Source organism: Alosa sapidissima, chromosome 15, assembly GCF_018492685.1.
Source record: "Alosa sapidissima isolate fAloSap1 chromosome 15, fAloSap1.pri, whole genome shotgun sequence".
Taxonomy (NCBI): Eukaryota; Metazoa; Chordata; class Actinopteri; order Clupeiformes; family Clupeidae; genus Alosa; species Alosa sapidissima.
The window spans coordinates 1,536,092-1,559,559 of NC_055971.1; the positions used below are offsets into that span (position 1 = coordinate 1,536,092).

The 23,468-nt window shown below is 39.4% G+C and overlaps 1 protein-coding gene across 2 annotated transcripts in view; it reads left to right on the forward strand.

Annotated features, from left to right (window-relative positions):
• Positions 1-3,688: 3,688 nt before the first annotated feature.
• The window catches only part of timm50 (translocase of inner mitochondrial membrane 50 homolog (S. cerevisiae)), a 65,585-nt gene continuing 45,805 nt past the window's right edge, over positions 3,689-23,468 (forward strand). The window contains exons 1-2 of one of the 2 annotated variants that reach the window (XM_042063000.1): positions 3,689-3,921; positions 16,899-17,055. In XM_042063000.1, the coding sequence (XP_041918934.1) occupies positions 3,715-3,921; positions 16,899-17,055 (364 nt within the window). In that variant the 5' untranslated portion in view covers positions 3,689-3,714. The remainder of the gene's footprint in view (positions 3,922-16,898; positions 17,056-23,468) is intronic. The other variant, XM_042062998.1, reaches the window with a different exon arrangement.

Here is a 23,468-nt window from a genome sequence, read left to right on the forward strand (position 1 = left end):
TTTTTGTTAAATCTGTGATAATTGGGAAAAAAAATGTATCTGTACAATTCATATTTCTCATACTTTTTTCTTTTATGTTACCATGCCATGTAAGTTTAAAAAATAAATACTAAACTTTCATCTATTTTGCTGTTACACGCATACACCATTCATACAGTGACTTCAAAATTCATTGTTAATGATTTTATTGTCATTAAAAACCCTGTTTTGCTCTGACACATGGTGGAGTGGTGCAGTTCATCATATGGCGTGACACCATGTCATTTGGTGTGACATTAAATAATGTCACAAAAAAGACTTTATAATTGAAAAATCATTAAAACATCAATAGCACACAAAGGAAAAGGTATCTGCAAGAACCTCAAGAATTTTGAGTGAGTTCTTACAAGAAATATTAGAATTAAGCTAAAATATCTGGTTACACTTAGGAGCATTCTCCACCTTGACAAAATAACTTGTTAAATGTTAGGTTTTTCTTCTAAATATTCACAAGGAAATGTTGCATATCAAAGCAAACGTGATTAAAATGTACAGTGACATAAATTAAAGTAGAAAAAAGTATCTAATTTTCATTTTATTTCAAATTATTTTCACGTCACACCATATGACAATTTTAGGCACTAACATGACAAATTGACATATACATATATATTTCACTTTTTCTTTTCAAAAAAAAAAATATATTAGTCAAGTTTAGAGATACAGCAACACATATAAACACTTTTTAGGGATGATATTTGAAGTTTTTTTAAATTCCTTTTTTCAGGCTTATTTGTCATCCACCCTTAAAGGTTTGACTTCATGCTTATTCAGTAGAGCATTTTGTGCTCTCCCCAATCCCAGACGTTCACATTGCATGTTTGTTTGTAATGGATGCAAAACAGCCTATAATCTATGGCGGGACGATTGAAACACCTGTTTCATTTGTCCCGACCAGGCAGTAAATCCCATTTATTCTAAGTCAATGCACATATCTGTGTTTATACTATATTTTATGCAGGTGAGACATGGAAAAGCAGTTTTTGAAAGATGCAAATATATTTGGGGCTATCAGGTAGGGGGTCGAGTTTTGCCATGTTAACCTGTGGAGACTGACGGCCTGTGGGTCATGAAGGACATTTGGATGTGTGGTGGCTTTAACCATGTAAAAACGGATTGAAATAACATTTTGTACTATAGAAACATTATATAATTCGAAACATGCATTATTCTAGCTATATTAATGGCATAGTGCATGGTATTTCCATAACCACGAGATACACGCTTCACCATGACGGCAATGAGTTGTTAACAGACATGAACCAAGACATATAGTCCAGCAGCAATCTATCTAAAATAACACATACTGTACTTGAAGTACCATTCATGATATGTTGTCAAATATTGAAGTTTTGGGAAGTTTACATAATTTAAGATGTTTAATTCCCCATGCTGTTTCATTTGTCCCAGCCAGGAGGGACGAATGAAACAAAACGCACATTTGACTTCTCCTTAAAGGGACACCAGGAAATGTTTTCGTGTTAATTAATCATCTTCGTAAGTCGGTATATGGTTATATGGCGCATTACAGGGCGAATGAAGACTATCTCGCCCGCCCCTACTGCCTGTAGGAAGAATATCCCGCTTGCAAGTTCGGTGTATCCGACCCGCCGACCTTCAGTCTCACAAAGTCTCAGACATCGCGAGAAGCAGGATCAGTTAACATCCTGCATCCCCAGCACAGGCTAACGAAACGCTAGCGATTGTTGCAAACGTGTGTATAATGGCAGAGCCAGCGAAGAAGCAGCGAAAACCCTTTGCGGAAGATGCAAAGAAAAGGAAAAGAGCTTCAGACCGAGTGAGGGCTCGCACACATATCGATACGTACAGACGCTAGGGGGAGCTATAGAGAAAAAGCATCAGGCTTGCCTGGTGTCCCTTTAAATAACTCTTGAACGGTTTTGTTCAGAGCTGTAAATGCAACTGTATTTGACAGAGGACAGATGTAGGTTGACAAAATATTAATATTCAGTGTTTTACGATGTCTTTGTAAATTATGTTTAATTAAAAAGTGTTTCATTTGTCCCGGTTCTCTCTTAACAAGTAACAGCAAAAAAAAAAAAAAACGACAAAACCAGGTCCACCTAAATTATGGCATTTGGCTGCCGGACTATCACTGTTTCTCAAAGTCAATGACAGATCCTTCAAAGCTGCTTTTACGTTACAGTACGTCATCGAATCTCGCCAAGCACTGTCTAGGGTGCTTTTTTCTATCACTGAGTCCTTCGTTCTGAGAATTTCTGAGAATTTTTGAGGATGCATGTGTGTATTGGAACACCCACATTTAAAATCTCTACTGAACAAGGCAGTTCACTATGTATTTAAATGTAAACAGTGTTACTGTCACTAACCTAAAAAATATGGGCTCAAATCATTTTGACAGAGGTGGCCGAAGTACACAAATCCTGTACTTGAGTGAAAGTAGAGATACACAAGTTAAATGTTACTCCAGTAAAAGTAAAAGTCCTCCTTTTACATTTCCACTTGAGTGGAAGTACAAAAGTACTTGCCTTCAAATGTACTTAAGTATCAAAAGTAAAAGTCCTGAAATGTATTATGACTAATACAGTTGCTTTTACTATTGTTGAAATGATTCGGCACAGACATAGGCATTCATTGAGCATTTCTCCTCCATTCAAGGACAAAATCAGCTAATAATTTTTGCATTTAGAAGAACTAAACACAAACTAATGTGACATCTTATCTTAGATACTTAGATACTTCAAAGTAACCACATTTTTCTTTGTTGAATGCTTTACACTTTCGGACCAAATCAAGATGTTCCCTTTTGTGTTTGTGTCAGATTGTCTATCATTGCTTTGCTCAATGGCGTCAAGAGGCTAGTTATGGTAGCCTAACATCAATATTGTGAAAAGGGGTCAACAAGGTACAGTAAATAGTGGATATGACAATAACATAGGTTAGGCAACACATTAACACATTACAGTAACACATTACAGTAAGTAGGCCTACACATGTATTTGGACAGTCTTTTTTCCACACAAAAAAGGAACTTCAGCTGTCACAAAATGTAATGGAGTAAAAAGTAAGATATGCCTCAAAATGTAATGGACAATTAACAAAATTGAAATACTCAAGTAAAGTACAGATACATGAAAAAGCGACTTAAGTACAGTAATTGAGTAAATGTACTCAAGTAATGTCCACCACTGCATTTTGACAACTTTGAACTCTCACACCATAATTGTGTAAATAAGCCAAGGCCTTTAGGAAGGGTATTTAAACATTTTCTAATACAAGCTTAATTTGCGAGTTAAATATGACATTTTCTCTTCATAGGATTTGACTCGGCAGGGCTCGTTCTACAAACTCGACTTTGAGAAACAGCATGTCTAGGTCTAGACGCCTCCTGGTGAAATATCTTGCTCCGCCCATTTAATCTTTGGTACGACCAGACAGGTTCTGCCTATGGGTTCTGCACGGTTCTGCAGCGACTTCCTCATATTCTGTCACAAACTGGTCTGCGTTAAGGTTAGTGCAAGGTCAGTAATTGGTGATACAACGGAACGAACCTCCCTTTTTAAAAATACGTATTATAATCTGACGACTGCCATTGCACTTACTATTTGTCAATCAAACATAAAAAAAACGAACAGCCAATAGCACACGTTTGTCCTCTGTCTAGTTTCTTCCTCTTCAAACAAGATTTGCAAGATGGCGGCGATGTCTGTGTACCCCATGTGTATTCGGGCCAGCCACGGCTTTCTCCGGCTCCGGAAAGGTGTCCGCTGTCTAGATCCGTCTGTGATGGACTTGATTCGTGTACTGTCAACAGATCCCTCAAAATCAGACAGTAATGCTGTGGGTGGACTGGCTCAAGCTATTTTGCAAGAACGTCTTCAGCAGCAACAGAGGAGTCAGGTGAGTTGGTCAGCTAGCATTTCGGGTCGGCTTGCACAAACATTTCGTGGCAGTAACTTAACGTTAACCTGTTTGTCAGATATTCATAGTGCTGAGAATTTGCATTGGAATATGTATTATGACACAATTTTATATTGACTCCTCTGTTAATGTGAACATTAGCATTACTATGATTAAGTGTTTAACGTCAGGCTTCTTTTTGGGTAGTATACTCTGTGTCTGACGTTGGCTTATCGATACTGCGAATTAGGCTACAGTAACTAACCATCTTAACTGTCCTATTGCCAACAGTAACAGTTAACAATTTCCCCAGGTGGCCAAATACTAAAGCCCACCAGTTCTATTAGGCTAATGATGACGACTGGGGAAGAATTGCCCATAGCGTTTACCTTGATGAGAAGAGGTGCATGATAAATAAATAAATAAACAAAATAAAATAAAAGCATCAGTAAATCAAATTCATACATTTCACAAACAAGTAGCCTATCTAATTTAAGCATTAAAACAATTCAATGTAATTAAAAGAGTAGGATGTTAAGTTGATGCACTGATATGATTGAGTTTTTTTAACATCCATCCTCATATGCTAGGGCCAATTGTTCAAAAGATTGTAGATCTTTGATGGGCTACTTGCATGACTTCCTGGAGCCCCTTAGGGTTAGGGAGTGGTCACATATCCCCCTCTACACAGACCAGAGGTAGTTTCTGTTCCGAACATCTATAGCCACATCTCAGGATTTCTCAAATATCTTAGGCAATTTTTTACTCTCACTGTGTCTCGATTGGCGTACTTTCATGCAGCACCCTATGTGCACTGTGTGCTTACTGGCGGAGTGCGTAGATTTTAACACAAGTGTCGTCTCATGTTAGAGGTCTGCGCGGGACTGATTTTTCAGTCCCGCTCCCGCAATATTCTGTCCCGCTCTCGCATTAATGTGTCATTTTTAGTCCCGCTCCCGCCCGCATCTGTAACATGTTCCGCTCCCGCCCGCCAAAATCCCGCATGCAGGACGGATAGCCTATTCAGTTTTTCTTTCTGTCTCACGAAAGGAGCACACACACCTGAGAGACTCCAGATGTCAGTTTCTTGGTTCTGAATGTAGGCTAACAACTGAAGTAGGCTTAGTCTGGTGCCCTCTTCCTCTGTCATGCTTTCGATTTTTGAGTTTTGACAATGAGCAGCAGGAACAAATAGAACCCACGTAAACGACAATATAGGCCTGCTATCCGTCAGTTATGCTTAAACCCCATTCCTACTGTTTCTCTGTACAAGCCAATAAGTCGCAGGACTGTGTCCCAGGTGTGGGATAGCTGGTAGGCTCCTTCATCCCGGTTCACAGTCTTTGGGGCCCACTTCCTGATTTCAACCACCTCTTTGATCCATCGATGGAATTTGTTGCTTTCCCTTCTGATGACCTTGGCTGCGTCCCAGTTCATAAGATGGTTTTCCCTCTTACAGTGGTCTGAAATGGCAGATTTCAGATTTTCTTGTGTTGCTTTCATTCTTGTTGCACGGGTGAGCGGTCCAGATGTTTCCTTTTCACATTCTTTCTGGTGTTCCTTTTTTCGTGTGCTGAATTGCCGGCCTGTCTCTCCTATAGACGTTTTATTGCATGTTAGGCAAGGGATCTCGTATATCACATCACACTTTTTCTCAGGGGGAATCTGATCCTTAGGGTGTACTAGGATTTGGCGAAGCTTGATGTGTGGCTTCACTGGTGTGATGATGTGGTGTTTCCTCATCGCTCGCTGTACGCGTTCTGTGACCCCCCTGACGTATGGGAGGGTGACCATGCCTAGGTTCTCAGGCCTAGAACCTTTTTTCTTTTTCTCCTCCTTGTTATTTCTCTGGACCTTTCTCTTGCCTTTGTTTATGGCCCAGTTTGGGTAGTTGCAAGCTTTGATTGCCTGTTTTATGTGGTTCTCCTCCTCCTCTCTGTCATGGTTGTCAGTGATGACCTTGGTACGGTCATATAGGGTGCGTACCACTGATAGCTTGTGTGCTGTGGGGTGCTCTGATGCCCATAGTAGATACTGGTCTGTGTGTGTGGGTTTTCTGTATATTTTTATCTTGATGCTACCATCCTCAATGTGATGTATTTTCATGTCCAGGAAGGCGATGGATCTATGTTCTTTCTCCTCATGAGTGAATTTTATTTTTCCAGTTTCGTCTATGGTGTTTAGATGGTCTGTGAGTCGTCGTGTGTGGCCGGTCTTGATCTTCTCCAAGATGTCGTCCACATAGCGTCTCCAGAGGGTCAACCTACATTCTTTGGGAGCGATGGCTTTGGCTTCCAGGTCCTCCATGAAGAATCCACTCATGATGGCTGAGAGGGGGTCCCCCATGGCAAAACCCTCCTTTTGTCTGTTTATGGTCCCTTTGAAAAGGAAGTATGTGGACTTTGCTACAAACGTTAGCAACTGAACTATGTCTTCAACTTTTAAGTTTGTTCGTTGGCGGAGTGTTGAGTCTGCTTGTAGACGGTTCTGCACTATATTTATTGTGACGTCCACTGGAGTTTTTGTGAACAGAGAGACTACATCGTGGGATATGAGTATCTCGTCTGCCTCTACTTTTACTGTGCTTAGTTCCTGTGCCAGTTGCTTTGAATTTTTACAGTGTTGCTTTGTTCGGCCCAGGAGAGGTTTTATAATCTCAACTAGGGCTTTCGAAAGGTTGTATGTTACTGAGCCTATGCTGTCAACAATGGGACGGAGTGGAACGTCTTTTTTGTGAATTTTCAGGGTGCCATATATTCTGGGGGTGATACTGGCTGTAGGTACTAAGTACTTGTAATTGTCCTTGTCTATTTTTCTCTTGTCCACTAATTGGTTTAGCAGAGTCTTCAGTTTCTTCTTTTTCTCCTCTGTAGGGTCCCTCTTTAAGATTTCATAAGTGTCTTTATCGTCCAGCATGTCTCATTTGTTTTTCGTATTGTTCTGTGTCCATGATGACTGTTGTTCTGCCTTTGTCTGTGGGTAGCACTTTAATGGTTTTGTCTTTGGCTATTGACTGTATAGCCTTCCATTCTTCCCTGCTTGTGTTCCTGTGTGACTTCAGTATCCCCGCTATTTCATTGCGTAAACCAGCTTTGTCGCCTTGGTTTGTTATCTTCTGACATGCTAACTCTGTTGCTACGATGAATTCTTCGTACTGGATGTTTATTGGTGTTGTGGCAAAGTTAAGACCGCGAGACAACACACTGCTTTCCGTTACTGTTAGTTTTCATTGTGGAAGATTACATACCCATTTCTTTCTTTTTTCCGTGTGTTCTTCCTCCTTTTTAGCTGAGGTTAGCTTCTCAAGTTTTCTGGTGTGACGGTATTTTGTTATTTTGAATTCTTTCTCATGCTCACGTTGTAGATGTTCATTCATTATCCGTTTGGTTTCCGTGTCCAGGGGGAAACTTTGTTTAAATCCACTCCTTTTTTCGGCTAACTGCTCTTCGATGTTGTTTATCTTGTTGACCGTGCAACGTATCCTTTCCTTCACCAAGGCATTCCGTGCTTTACTCACAATTCGTTCCGTGTTCTTCGTCGGAATTGGGTTTTTGATTCCCAAGCTTGTTGGAACAACTCCTTCATCTCGGCAACGTAGTGTGAATCTCAGGTGGTTGCGGAAGCGGGCCAGTTTGTGTTCCAGTTGTTCCAAAAAACGGAATTCTTTGACACTAATCTGTCCATGACTTCTACGTAGTATATTGAAGAGGTTCATTAGGCTTACTGTATTACTAATTGTTACTGTTTCTCTGTACAAGCCAATAAGGTAAAATTGTGTACCTGACAAGTTTCGGCTACCTTGCCTCTGTAGCCTTCATCAGAGGTGTCACGTGATGTTGGTGTGACGTCGTCTGAGCTGTGTTATATGGAGTTTTCCATCCCACCTGATTTAAATTTAAATATAACTTTATTGGTGTCCTCTATTTGACAGTGACATTGTCATACTGTGCTAAAACATGAACAGTTTGTTCATGTTTTATCATGTTATAACTTGATTGTACCTCTGTAAAGTGTGTTTTCCACTGCTGCTGCTTCAGCTTTCTCAATCACGATACCACGAGTTTGAAAACGTTCCCTCCTCTTCCGCTATATAGCCAAGATGGCGTCCGTTGAGGGCGAAAAGTGTCCAGCGTTCCACACTCAGCTTTTTGACCGTTATGAGTGCACCATCCAGGGCCTTGCAGAGCACTTTGTGTGCACTTCACGCTAGGGGTGGGCATGATTAATCGACAATTGATAATTGATGATTAATAATTTCATCGATCACGTTAATTTGTTATCGATTCAACTAATCTCGAAGCAATTAAACATTTTACCACCCGGGGCAATATTTGACTCACTCAGCCACTCATGGGTAGTAATCATGAAGAGGTCACGGCGAAGTGGGCGTGGGACCATTTTGATTTAAAAAACACTTAGTTCACTGCAAACATTGCGGTCTCAAGCTAGCATCAACTCTGTGTTAGCATTGAGCAGCTGCGATGCACAACGAGCAGAGAAAATTACCCAAGGAATATGCTGCCCTTAAGTATTGAGGGCAAAGGTTTTCGAAAACTGATACATTTATTGGAACTAGCATATCACATTCCGTCACGACGGTTCCGCTGCTTGAGCACCAGAGCGCATAAAGTTTAGCCTAACCGAACGTCCAGTTTAACTGCCACAAGTTGTTGTTCTTGTAATAAAGATCTCATTGAGGAAAAACACAGTGCTTCTTTCAATGCATTTTTATTTTATAAAAAGTTAACTAAATAATTAATTTTAATGTAAAAATATTAATGATTAATCAATAGTCGATTGTTAATTCTCCTGTTAATCGACTAAGAAAATCTAATCAAATGCCTATCCCTACTTCACACACTCAAATTAGTATAGGTATTGTATTGAAGTACATGATTTGAGACACGGTGTCTTTCTCGAGGTCACCAAGTACTGTCAGTACAGAAAAAAAAACCTATAAAATCGGTGCTACCTAGCTTGAGTTGCTGCAACCAACAATTCGATCAGCCAGGCAGTTACAGTGCTACATTCTGGGGGGATTTTTTTAAATTATGCTCCTATACAATACAATACAATAAGTGGAGCACTGCCTGGCTGTTCTAGCTGTTGTCTTCTCCAAGTTAATCTTATCATGACCATCCACAGCACAGTAAATGGTTTCTGGGTAAAATTTTGTCCCTTTGTCTCCCATTAGCTGGCCTTCCAATGCCATGTAATGTCACCTGGACATTAGCAGCAATTAGCTTTAGCTGTCAAAAAGTTAAAGCTATAGCTTATTTGTTTTCCTCATGTTACAAGCATGTTGGTCAAGGTGGTGGGTGCTCCAAATCAAATCGATACTGTTATTCAAGATTCAAGAGTCAAGATTGTCTTTATTACATCTCATTATACGGACCTAAGAGTAAAATTCTTGTGTTTTTGTTGCTCCTCAAAAAATAAATACTACAATAAAGCTGCAAGCAGCAATGAGAGGGCCAAGCAGTTAAGCAAGAGTTGGGGATTGGACTGGACTGGACTGTGTTGTGTTATGTTGGATTGGATTGGACTGGACTGGATTGGATTTGGTTAGATTGGATTGGACTGGATTGGGATGTGATCCCGAGTCCATACCAAGTTTGATATCGATACGAGAAATTATAGTGCCCCTAGTGGTCAAAGGTCGCCAAAATTGTGTGTCCTCAGGATAAGGTCCCAAGTCCATATACTATACATATCCAAGTTTAGTCAAAGTCCTTTTAGGCAAGTCCCTTCACTTGGCGGCCATATTGCAGCGCTTTTTGGACACTTATCGGGCATCTATTTTGGTAGAAATACGCAGCGCAAGGCTTCACGACACCAATCTTGCTCCAGCGGCGAGATCACAACACATGATTGGCACGATGTCTTCACAACACACCATATTATTGGCTCAATGTATTCACAACACAGCACATAATTGGCTCAATGTATTCACATGTTGACGTTTTGCCGCGGAAGGGGTGTGATATGTGTACCTGTTAAAAAATAACCCCATGCATTTCTATGGAGGACTTTTGGATTGCTCTGTCTCCTCATTAGAAAGTCTCTGGTTTGGTTTCGATACATGAAAGCATTGCTGAAATATGAGCCCACTTCCTGTGATTATAGCGCCCCCTAGTGGTCAAAGGTCATTCAATTTATTGAGCCTTCTCCTAATTGGGTACTGACCCCATGTACCGAGTTTGGTTTTGATACGTGAAAGCTTTACTGAGATATCACTTAATTTCCAAACTTGATTGGTCGTGACGGGCGACAGGTTTTGAATATGGCTCCAAAAAGCAATGCGTTTGTGAGTCATGGTCTGACGATCATCTGCATCAAGTGTTGTGAAAATCGGATAAACTTTGACCTGTGAGAACTTTTGAGTGTTTTTGATGAAATTCAATATGGCGGAATGTCGAACATGGCGGATATTGACGTCATGGGGTGCGTTGAGTTTGGCCTCATCCAAGGATTCCAAAATTATTGTGATATTTAAAATCGGGCCTACGGTTCAAAAGATAATTGCATGGATGTAATGTCAACTTTGACCAATTGGTGGTAGGGATGGCGAAATTTAAAAAAAAATCTTAACCGGCCACTGAGCCTCATTAACCGGTTAAAGTCGGTCACCGAAAATTCTATAACTGCCATTTATGATACTGGTGTCCTGTCGCACGTCTTTCTCTGCCCGTGAAACAAGTTATCCCCCCATTTTAGAATGGTTAGGCTCCCGTCACACTGTTAGCTACTTGTGGAGGAATAAGGGTTTTGTTTTGGGGAGAAAAATAATTGCTTTCCCTGCGCACCCACGCACACATTACGCACAACGTCGACCTTCCATGCAACGCGGCACCGAGCTCGGGCTATAAAAACCTCATGTTACAAAGTCACAAACAGAGAACGCTACATTTGGTGGTGTTACCGGAAAGTATATTAACCAACGTCTTCGTCAAAAAAACTTACCGATTGCCAACAGCCTCTGTAGCGTGCTGCACAAAATCCTTTGCAATAAGTTCCTCTTGTCATGCCATTTAAGTACAGATGAATAATAAAACGCAACAAGTAGGCATATGCTAAGTTAGTCTTTCGTGTCTTCGTTTGCCATTACATTGTTACAATTGTCATCATGCCATAGTCAACACGCAGCCACTAACAAGCAGTAAAAGTAGAATAATAAAAGTTTTTGGGCCTATATGTTCTAACTGTTTACATAATGGGTAACATGCTTCACATAAGCCTTATTTAGGTTAATAGTGGCAATTTTTTTTTATTTTATTTATTTATTTTTTTTATTTATTTTTTTTTAGCTGCGCAGACAGGACCTGTCATGTAAGGCGTACAAATAGTCACTATAGTAACCGGTATAAACTGTTTTCGGAATGGCTACGTGAGCTCTGCTGCGGCAGAGCCATGGCTCTGTGCTGTGGTTGCGCTTAATAAATTCCGCAGTGGGACGGCTCATGCTCACATTTATCATTTTTAGATATTGAGTGATCATATCGCCCCATACAATACAACACCAATAACACGTGTGCGCAGTGTAATAACAGACGCTGGCTGGCATTCGGGAGCTTTAAAAATAGTGTTTTTAACATCCCTAGTTTATTTAGGTCATTTGTTATGGGAAAATCCAAGATGGCCGCCTAAAATGACCCAAGGATAATAAAACATTACATGGTTGGCCATCATGGTTTATTCTGCTACTTTATTATTTTACATTTGAAAGATGGTTAACAAATAATATGTGCAAGATAACCCATGAAAATAATCTTACATGCCTTTATACAGCTTCAAAGGGGGGAAAACAGGCTTAAAATGCTCAGAATGACATGACTCCCCAAATGAAGTGGAGCTTCCTTGGGGGGTATTGTACCGTTATTTCGGGAATAACATTAGAAGCTAAAATTCTATAACTGCCATTTATGATACCTGTGTCCTGTCGCGCGTCTTTCTCTGCCCGTGAAACAAGTTATCCCCCCATTCTAGAATGGTTAGGCTCCCGTCACACAATATTAGTTCGTGCCCTTTGTATTATACATTTTCCCCAATCATTGTCCACTACTTGTGGAGAAATAAGGGTTTTGTTTTGGGGAGAAAAATAATTGCTTTCCCTGCGCACCCACACACAGGCACACATTACGCACAACGTCGACCTTCCATGCAACGCGGCACCGAGCTCGGGCTATAAAAAGCTCACGTTACAAAGTCACAAACAGAGAACGCTACATTTGGTGGTGTTACAGGAAAGTATATTAACCAACGTCTTCGTAAAAAAACTTGCCAACAGCCTCTGTAGCGTGCTGCACAAAATCCTTTGCAACAAGTTACTGTCGTCATGCCATTTAAGTACAGATGAATAATGGCTCTGTGCTGTGGTTGCGCTTAATAAATTTCGCCGTGGGACGGCTCATGCTCACATTTATCATTTTTAGATATTGAGTATTGAGTGATCATATCGCCCCATACAATACAACACCAATAACACGTGTGTGCGCAGTGTAATAACAGACGCTGGCTGGCATTCGGGAGCTTTAAAAATAGTGTTTTTTTTTTTTTCTAACCGACGGCAGAAAATTTTAACCAGTCAACGTTGATTCGGTGAACCACCGGTTAAACGGCTACCGGTTAACATCCCTAATTGGTGCTGCTAGACTGTCTGTGGTTGAGGCATAAAACTTGGTCAAATTATTTATTGGATTGTCCCGAATCAAATGCCAAATTTCACAACTGCCTGCCACTGCCTTACATTCTTCTTTATTAGTGCAGAAGATATTAAAAAACACGAGGAAACATACAAATTGGAGAGACGTTACGCCTGGCCAAAACGATCAGTGGAACACGATCGCATCATTACTTTATACCAATTTCCAAAAATAAGATACGGATAAAAATAATATCACAGGATACAATATTCACAGATGTCGATGCAGGACAACAATCGGATTCAGAATACTTGGATACAGAACACCCGGAGGCAGAACACTCGCAGTCAGATCAGCCACAAAAATCAGTTTTCCAACCAGGAAAATACATTGCCTGTATCTATGATGATGACTGGTTCATTGGAAACATTGTTGAACGTTCAGATGAACATGGTGACGTTTTTGTGAAATTCATGAAGTGTGTCAACAACATCCTCACATGGCCATAGGACAAAAGACAGATCCCCTGTTGGGTGCCATTCCAACATATCATTTGTTGTGTCAGTGTGCCAGACATCTATGGACGCAGTGCTCACCAATACAAACTTGACCAAAAGGACCATGACAAAATTATGCCACTGCTTTAACAATTTTTTGGATAATAGTTAAAGACACCATTCAATTTAATTTTCAATTTTATTTGGAGAGTGACAGGGGCAAGGAAAAACTCCCTTTTATTTGTAGTGTTCTTACACTATGTAACATTCTTGTTATTTAGTCTTTAAAGTTTGATGGCGGGTCTCTTTCATGGGGGGTAAGGGGTTAATCCGTGACAGTCTCAGTATTTAATTGTTTGCCATCACTGAGGATAATACTAAGTTATTTCCACTATTTTCATGCTTTATCATCACCAAATTTTCCCTGATCTACATTCCAGACTTCTGGAAACGATGTCCAAAATGGTGCATTATGAAGAATAAAATTCATATTATGGAGCTTCATAGTCAAAAATGTTATTTCATTAAAAGAAAGAACAAATATGTGACCAGGCATGGCAAAACCAGGCACATGTCTCCTCAGAGACATTTTGAGTTATTCATGGAGATCTGATAATATTTGAATAAGTTGTAGCCATTTTAAAGTATACACATCTCAAAGCTACAAGCTGAGAAATCAGGGTTTTCAATTTGACTACTAGCACTAATAGTCACGCCCAATTCAAACGCTGGTTTACTTCCTGAAACTTAACCATTTTCAAAGACAAAATATACACTTTTAAAGCAACCAATGCTGTTATCTGAAACATGGAATTGCTTCTTTAGGACTTCAACTTGCACATTCTGCAAAAAAAAAAACGAAAATAACTAATTTTGAAAAAAAAAAAACTTCAAAGTCGTTTTTCGCGACTTGCGTCTCTGCGACTTGAGCCTGGTTTTGCCATGCCTGGTCAAATATGTATCTTTATCTGGTATAAATCCCATTAGGATCATCAAGTGCCCACATGGTCATTTGGGGTTTCAAATATGGGGTTCCAAAAGAGTCACCTCTGCCAGAGAGGGTTTTTGGACCCTCATGAAACCCCCACCAGTGGTACCATACCCTTCAAATTAATTTTGGCAAGAGCAAGGTTCCCACATATAACAAATAATCCTGTTTAGAATAAATATGATCATTAATTGTGGTGCTACGGCCACCCAAAAAGTGAAAAATCACACATGCCGTCAACATTTTTTAGGACTTTGGTGACCCACCTCTCACCCAAACCGTAAGGAATGTTGATTCTGCCTCCAGAATTGTGTAGTACAGGCTACAATGAACTACCACACCAGTTTCCAGCCTTCTACCACTATTAGAACAGACGTTATGGGCTTCCAAAAAATGTCAAAGGATGAAATGTGAAATTCCAATGTGTCAATTAGGGCCGTGGCACCCGAAATTCAAATGGACGCCACGGGCAAACCATTTGAGATATTGACCTGAAACTTCAGAGTCCCTCGTTTGGTAACATAAGGCATATTTTCATTTTCACAAAATCTGAGAGGTTTTCACATGGAATGACCCAGTAGTACAATGTTCTGTACTCATAAAATGAGGCATTGAAATGTTTGTAAGTACACCAGGAGTTTATTTAAATAACACTTGCCTGATGGATTCTACTCTCTGCTGCTATCTACCACTGCGTCGACGTTACTTCCGTGATTTGGGAAAAGCCTGTAAAAGTCCTGGCAGGAAGCGATTACATCAAAGTTTTTTGGTATATGCAGTTTTTAATATTGTTTTCCGAAGTGTTTACAACTTAGTGTTAACTAATAATTGTTGCACTGGTACTACGAACAAAATATTAGTGCATTCCTGGATCTACATCCTTATGCATGCTTCCTGCCAGGACTTTTACTGGCTTTTCCCAAATCACGGAAGTAACGTCAACGCAGCGGTAGATAACAGCAGAGTAGAAGCCATATTTAAATAAACTTCTGGTGTACTTACAAACTTTCCAATGCCTCGCTGAAATTACCAGTGGTATTTCATTATGTAGGCCTAAATGCTTGTTAGGTCCGTGTATCATTCATTCATTTAATATATTTAATTGAGAATTCAAAATGAAAAAATGACTTATAGTAGGGGGGATTATCAACAAAAAAGGGCCTAATCGTTACGCGGTGGATAGAAGCACCAAAATTGGTACAGACACTCTTTATGATGCATCATCATTTGAGAGTTGGTGCCCACAAGTTCTGGTTCATTTTAGGGATGGCGAAATTTAAAAAAAATCTTTACCGGCCACTGAGCCTCATTAACCGGTTAAAGTCGGTCACCGAAAATTCTATAACTGCCATTTATAATACCGGTGTCCTGTCGCGCGTCTTTCTCTGCCCGTGAAACAAGTTATCCCCCCATTTTAGAATGGTTAGGCTCCCGTCACACCATGTTAGCTACTTGTGGAGGAATAAGGGTTTTGTTTTGGGGAGAAAAATAATTGCTTTCCCTGTGCACCCACGCACAGGCACACATTACGCACAACGTCGACCTTCCATGCAACGGCTACCGGTTAACATCCCTAGTTTATTTAGGTCATTTGTTAAGGGAAAATCCAAGATGGCCGCCTAAAACGACCCAAGGATAATAAAACATTACATGGTTGGGCATCATGGTTTATTCTGCTACTTTATTATTTTACATTTGAAAGATGGTTAACAAATAATATGTGCAAGATAACCCATGAAAATAATCATACATGCCTTTTATACAGCTTCAAAGGGGGGAAAACAGGCTTAAAATGCTCAGAATGACATGACTCCCCAAATGAAGTGGAGCTTCCTTGGGGGGTATTGTACCGTTATTTCGGGAATAACATTAGAAGCTACGAAATTTTGATTTGTACTACAGTAACGGTAGCCACCTAGCATTTAGCTGTCCAGTATGTACATTGAGTTAACCTAGCAGCATGGGCTTTTATCTCAATTACTAGCATGCTCACCTCCCGATCCGAGGTGCTAGAGAGCAAATATACATTCAGCCAGCTCAAAAAGCGCAGAAATATATGCTCTGTCTTTCAGAGAAGTATACATTAATCTCTGGCTGAAAGTGCACAGGACTTGTGCATATGAGGGCGCTCTCGCGGCTGTAGACAGTAATGTTTCATGTACGGTTCATGTCAGTTAATATAAATTAAAACATTTAAAAACATGTTCAATTATATATTCATATATAAGTCGCACCTGACTATAAGTCGCAGAACCAGCCAAACTATGAAAAAAAGTGCAACTTACAGTCCGGAAAATACGGTATGTTAGTTACTGGCTAATTAATGATTAATATGGGTGTGTTCATTTAAAGTGTTACCCATATTTCTATTCAGACGCCTTAAATGAACATGTACATCAAATTTTGCTCTGTTTTCAGTGTCTTGCTATTAGTATCTTCTTGTCAGTATTACATCTCTTACAAACAGCATACAGCATATCTTTTTCCGACAGAGGGAAAGTTTTCACAAAGTTTAGTTTTATTGCTGCTGTATCATGTAGGACAGGCCAATTATGTCGATCATTCAAGGTAGGCTTAGGTAACATTTCTGGAGTTAAATTATGAAATATCTCACAACTGTTTTTGTGACGTGAGTGACATTTCATGAGAAACTAGATATGAAAATAGATTCATTTTATTTTGCAAAAAATAGTCTCCCCCTTTTTTCCTTATTCATTCAGTCACACCACCCAACCCCTTTTCTCTCCACCCAACTCCCTTTGAATGGCCCATTATGTTTTTGAAGGAATTGAAAAAAAGAATGAAAAAAATATGTAAAACTGATGTTTGCATGTTTTTTTTAATGGACAGGATCAACTTTCCAAAGGAGAGGGAGATCCCAACCAAAGACAAGAGAAGAGTGAGGAAAATAAACAAAAAGAAAACACAGCCTATGCCAAGAAAATGGTTCTTCGGTTAGCAGGACTTATGGGACTTGGTGGTGCAGTCGGTGTGGTGTATATATTTGGTGAGTTTGTAGTTTGTAAAATATATTTGTAAATGTTGTCGTAGGGAATGAACTGCAAAAAGGGGAAAATTGTGACACGGTCGATATAACTATCAAAACTGGCTCAGACACTCTTTTATATAATATTTTTTCTAAATTTCTTTAGCTGTAAGGGGGGCAGGTTACACACGGGAATGCATTAGTCTCTTCATTCTTAGGATTAAAGCATGATCATTGGGCTATTGGGCACTCCCCACAACTAAGTGGTTTCACGGGGGGCTTAATGCCAGTTACCATGTGAAATGTATTTTTTGGATTTGCATAAATACTTTTATGCAGTTAATACGAGATGTCACAATATGTAATATCTTTTTGTGGTCTTTAGCTGTATCCTCTTCAATCAGCATCAGGGCTGAAACTAATGATTATTTTGGTATTCGATCAAACTGCCGATTCTCTCAATTAATGGAGTAGTTGTGAAATTTAAAAAATGCTAGAAATTGTTGATCACAGTGTACCCACTTAGTCCTTGAGACAGAGTGGTTGGTTGGTACCATCTGAGGGGAATAAGTCTTTTGCATGCATTTCAAGTACAGAAATCTTAAAATTGGATGAAGTCAGGTTGTTCTTTTTCTTTTTGGTGAGTGGAGTGAATTGTTATTCCTAACATTCCTGAAATGCTGTATTTTTGAAAATGTCTTCATACATTTGCTATAAAACCCTGTTATATACACTACCGGTCAAAAGACAGTCCCTCCAGGATTTCGCGAGGATTTTTTGAGATTGTTGCGATCTAAAATGCCTGATTTCGCGACAACTTTTCAAAAAAATTGCGATGGAAGTTGCGGTGTTTTTAGCTGTTTGTTGCGAAGAAATTGCGGGAGGAAGTGAAAATTGCCAAAATAGTAGTTTTTTTTTTTTTTTTTTTTTTTAATTTTTTTAAATTGAGGGCAATTAAGGTTAGTAAGACGAAAATCACACTGATCATCTTGATGCTTATTAAAAAGGGTAAGTAAAGGTAAATAGTAAGGGTTACAGAAAATCAAGGTAGGCCTACTTTATTTGTGTAAATACTTTGACTGGGGTAATTCACAAAGCAGTATAACCTTTCATAGAACTCTCCAAAAAAAGACAGCCCCCTAAAAAGATGGCATCATGTCATGTTTCAATACATTCATATATGTTGTAATTCATATTAAGTTCATATATTTGTAATAATTCATATTCTGTGACTTGCATAATTACTAATAGCCAACTAAGTACAGTATCTAGTAATTTTATATTGTATAAACTATTAGACTACACTTTTCTTTAATGTTATTACATTGGTGGTGTGTACGTCTAATTGACTGCCTGCCACTTTAAGGACGTGAGAGTAGCGTAATTACATTTCTAAGTGGATTGGAAGGCTTGCATCTCACTGTGTTCGGCTAGGAGTGGAAATAACTTTTTGCATAGTGCATTACGATATGTGGATGGAATTCGGGGTGTTTCTATGTCATTAGTTAAAATAAATGTTAAAAAATAACTCGAATGAAAGCATTCTTGGATCACAGAAGAGGTAAATGTCTTGCAATGTTATTAATTTCTATGATTTTGGTAGCACTACACAACTGAGCCCACAAGCTAGCAAACATGACACGAGCTACAAGACATCTTTAGGTGTAAACGTTTGCCAATAGTTTGCATACTGTAGCCTACTCAAATGTCAGTAAAAGTAGGCCTTAATTAACTTACTTTCATAGCCTAGGTAGGTTAGCAACACCAGGTTGAGAGATGCGCAAGTAAAGCAGATCATTAACGTTAGCCTTCTATTTATTGTCATTAAAACTGCAGAGGAGTGAACATAGGGCAGTCTCTGGTGTCTGCAGAAGTGAGTGTGGCATCTAACTTAATATTCTGCACAAGGGACTGTTGTGGTAGGTGAAATTTCACGGGGAAACCATGATGATTGGTCAAATTTGCGAAAAAGTTGCGGTGTTTGGACAAAATTGCGAGGTCGCCCAGATTTCATGAGGATTTGCTGAATTTGCGTTAATTGTTGCGATTGCAACATTGCGAATTCCTGGAGGGACTGAAAAGATTTAGAAAACCCCAAATTTTTCCCGTTTTTATTGAATTTCAAGCAGTTAAAGTCAAAGAGTACAGTTTCCTTCACTATCAAAAGGCACTCAGAAACCGGGGGAAACTCTTACAGAAGGAGGTCTTGCAGACCCAATGCCACAACAAAATCAGAAGACAAGTTTCTGAGAGTCAACAGCTTGCCTGATGGGTGGCTCACAGGACAACAGCTTCAAGCATAGCCTAATAGTGGTCGTAGTAAGCAAGTCTCAGTTTCAACTGTGAGGAGAAGAGGAGTTACAGGTTGGACAGGTTGAGTTGCAGCAAGAAAATCATTGCCAAGAAGTCAGAATAAGGCCATCCTTAAAAATAATCTTGTTTGCAGTAACAGCCAAAAAAATAAAAAATGGGTCTGTAGGTAGGTCAATATTTTTTTTTTTTTTTTTTTCAAGATTCAAAGTAAAAAAAAAAAAAAGAAGTAAAATTTTGGTCATGGTGATTACGTAGGTATGAATTTAAACAAATGTGCATATTGTGACGTAACTGACTGGGTCCTAAACCCGTGCCTTTAGGCGCATCATTGCAAACCTCAATCTGATGCAGGTTATATAGACCAGCCTTTCTCAAACTTCTTTGACCTGAGGCCTAGTCATGGCAGACTTTGGGGTCATAGGGCTCATCTACACGTACCCAACCCCACTCCCCCCCCCCCCCAATCAAATTGTCATTATCACAATCATTATTATGCCTATATTGTTATACATGCATTTTAACTTAAATGTTTTGTGACATCAGAGGACTGCTTTACTAATGTAAGATATAATTCGTTTCATTGCTTTTGCATGGTTGCATGATGCTTGCATAAGAAAAGAAATACTTCTCAAAACAGCAACAATTATATGGGTGCTATTGTTTTGGGATGTTTCCCTCCTGCAAGGATCATACATTGGTAGGAAATGGAGAAAAGGATTCAGGAAACACAATACCAGCTTTTTTTGGCGAGCAGATAGGTGTAAATCACTGATCTGTTTATCTTTAACAGATAGAAAGAAGGCTACAATAGCTTTTGGCCACGTTATATTCAAATTTGCTATACAATAGGCCTACTCAGTGCTATGTGTGTATCTGCTCTGTTTTTATGGAAGTTCCAAAAATCAACGTCATTCTAATTTAAGTGTCGTTAAACAATTAAATAGCATTCAACAGGTTGAAGCGGAGCTTTGATACCAACGTTATCGATTAGTTTCAGTTTCTCTCGCGCAGACGCCTGCATTAAATGAACGCTCATGCCACCACTTTATTGTATGGCTCCATGTTTAATGACATCGATAGCAGAAACGTTTGTTTTCTTTTTTTGTCGGTCCGCGGTGTCTTGATCAACTGCGAAGCAAATGATCAGACGAAGCACCGGCCTAATTTCACTCCACGACTCCGCGGACCAGCAGTCTCCACGTTGCGGACCCATATTTTCAAGTATTCAAGTACATTGAGAAATGCTGAATAGACCACAACCAATTTCAATTCTTCAACATGGTCACCGTTAGACTAGAGGGGAGAAGGGATGGGAAAAGATCTGGGCACAGTTCTTCCAGAACTTCGTGCCAAGTAAAAGCGTTGTCGATACGTTTGTGTGAATTAAATGAAGTGTATAGGCCATAGAGTGACATGCTTAAACCAATGGTGTAGAGATGACGCCACAGGGTTTTATTTAAGAGAGCCTACGTTTGTATGTAGGCAATTTATATTCACAATACTTAGACCTACTAAAATAAATAGTATTTTATTTGTATTGGTTGTTTAGAGTTAAAAAAAATCTGTCACTGAGCTACAGTACCTTCCATAATTATTGGCACCTTTGGTAAAGGTGACTAAAAACAGGTATTAAATTCAATTTCAATTTAATTGTACTTATAGAGCGCCAAAACATTACACATGTCTCATGGCGCTTTACAGAGTGTTAGACAATCAGAGAAAAGAAAAGAAGGCCCATGGGTAACAGGGGCGAGGAAAAACTCCCTAGAATTGGAGATTCATATAGGAAGAAACCTCGAGCAGATCCACGACTCAAGGGCCTGACCCATCTGCCTAGGGTCAGATACAGGACAGTAAGGTCTGTATACATGACAAATGCAGTCAGGTGTAGAGAATAGGACATGGTCTTTAAAGCCACCTGAGGTGAAAGTTACAAGAGGTGGGATGATTACATATCCGGTATGATAATGCAGTAATCCTAATTTAGTGTGTTAATTTTTGGAGAGTGGTTGGGCTGTCTTTAGAGGTCATTGAACATGGAGAAAAATGATGTCTCCATTTCTTTTACCTGTTTCAACCCTATTTGTTTTTAAATTGTATATTTCACTGTAATTAACACCATACATTTCGCCTAAATCACTGGCTATGTTGAGTAAAGTTCACAAAACAGTTATTTTCAACAGTATGATTGTATGTCAGTATTATGATTGTATATCAAACAATTAGAAATAAGATCAATAACCAATCAGTTTCACCAAATACACATTCCATTGCTGAAAGATAGCAAAAACATAACCGAATCACAGATGAGACCTCGAACAACATTTAATTCATTTACATATACACAACATATTAGATCTCACCTCCACAATTTCCTCATCAAAATCTACAACTAGTCTACCTTCTTAAGACTGCTCTCCCCTTCCTGGATAATGTTTTGCTCTTGATTATAAATAATTCAATGCCATCAGGGCATGTACCGCAGTCGTTTAAGACATCTGTTATTAAGCCCTCCCTCAAAAAACCTAGCCTTGTATCAATACTGGTCCTTCTGGACCTCAGCGCTGCCTTTGGCACCATAGACCATGACATACTACTTAGGCTTGAAAATTTGATAGGCATCAGACTCAGCACTCGCTTGGTTTAGATCATACCTTCCTAACCGTCAACAATTTGTACAGGTCCATAATAAACCATCTACCCAGATTATGGTAAAATATGGAGTGCCTCATGGCTTGGTACTGGGGCCCCTGTTGTTTAGCAGATGATACACAACTATACCTCTCCATAAAACCTGATGAATTAACCTGTTGTAAAATAACTGCACTGTAACATTATAATCGTTGGCTGATCTGTGATCACCAATCTCCATACTCTCTCATGGACAAAAACAAAAAATTTGGCATATATGTCTCTAGTGATGGGGCATTCACCAGTCCACACATATCTGCCACTGGATACATAGCCCAAAATCTGTTTCTTTTAGAATATGTGTGCCATCACCTGACTAACAGAAAGACGCACCTCAGAATATAACCTAACTAGACTGTGCCACCATGAACTATAAAAATGTGCTTGCTCAAATGTAGAAGGCTAGAAGGTCACTAATATCACCAACCATGAAGAACAGAGCACTATGTGCTTCAGGTTATTTGATATTCTAAATTCTATTACTGCCAGCTAAACAGCCAACTGTCACTGCTAGTGTCTCTCTTTCTCTCTCTTACACACACACACACACACACGCACCTGTCTGTTTGTCTATCTGATCCTTTTACCCTTTCTTTTCTTCACACTTACATAGGCTACTGAAGGCCTTACAGACTTCAGCTGATACTAGCTATGTAAAAGTCTATTAAACTTGATTTAACAGAGATCTCTGCACTTTGTGCTCTGAATTAACCTGACTCTCGCCAGATGAATTTCGTTCCGCTTAGCTTCGCCTAGCTTCACTCACATCCATTTGGGACCTCTTCCGTTGAGAGTGATTTCTGCACCAGATTTTATGGTAGAGCCAATCAGGACGCAGGGCGGGAGTTTAATAGATGTGACATAGCGTAGAAGCGACTGTGAGACTGTTATCAGCATCACGGGTTGGCTTCGATGTGAGTGGCTTATCCAATCATATGCAAGCATTTTTTGATTAGGCCCAGCCTTCTGAAGCAACACTTCAATGGATTGATCCCAGATGGATGAGCTAGGTGGAACGAAATTCATCTGGCGAGAGTCAGATTAGCTCTGAATGGGTGTAGATAAGAACTGGCAGAGCAGGCTAGGCCTACACTCAAGCACACTTATAGGCATGAATTGATATTGAAGTATTATTTTTTTTAAGCGGACAATTTCGGGAATTTCTTGTTAAAGAGATCAATTATCAGCCTAAAAATGTTTTATAATGTTGTATTGTTTATGTGGTCCACTTTTCCACACTACCTTGTAGAATATCTTTTGCTTTTTGGCACCAAACCCTATGCTATAATACCAGCAATGTGAGGTTCATGGACAAAACACAAAATTTGACCTTTTCTGAATTTGACCTTTTGATTTTGGTCCTTCAAAACCTTCAAAAAAAATGGAGACATGTTTTTTTCTACTCTTAAGAACCCCTAGAACAAATATAT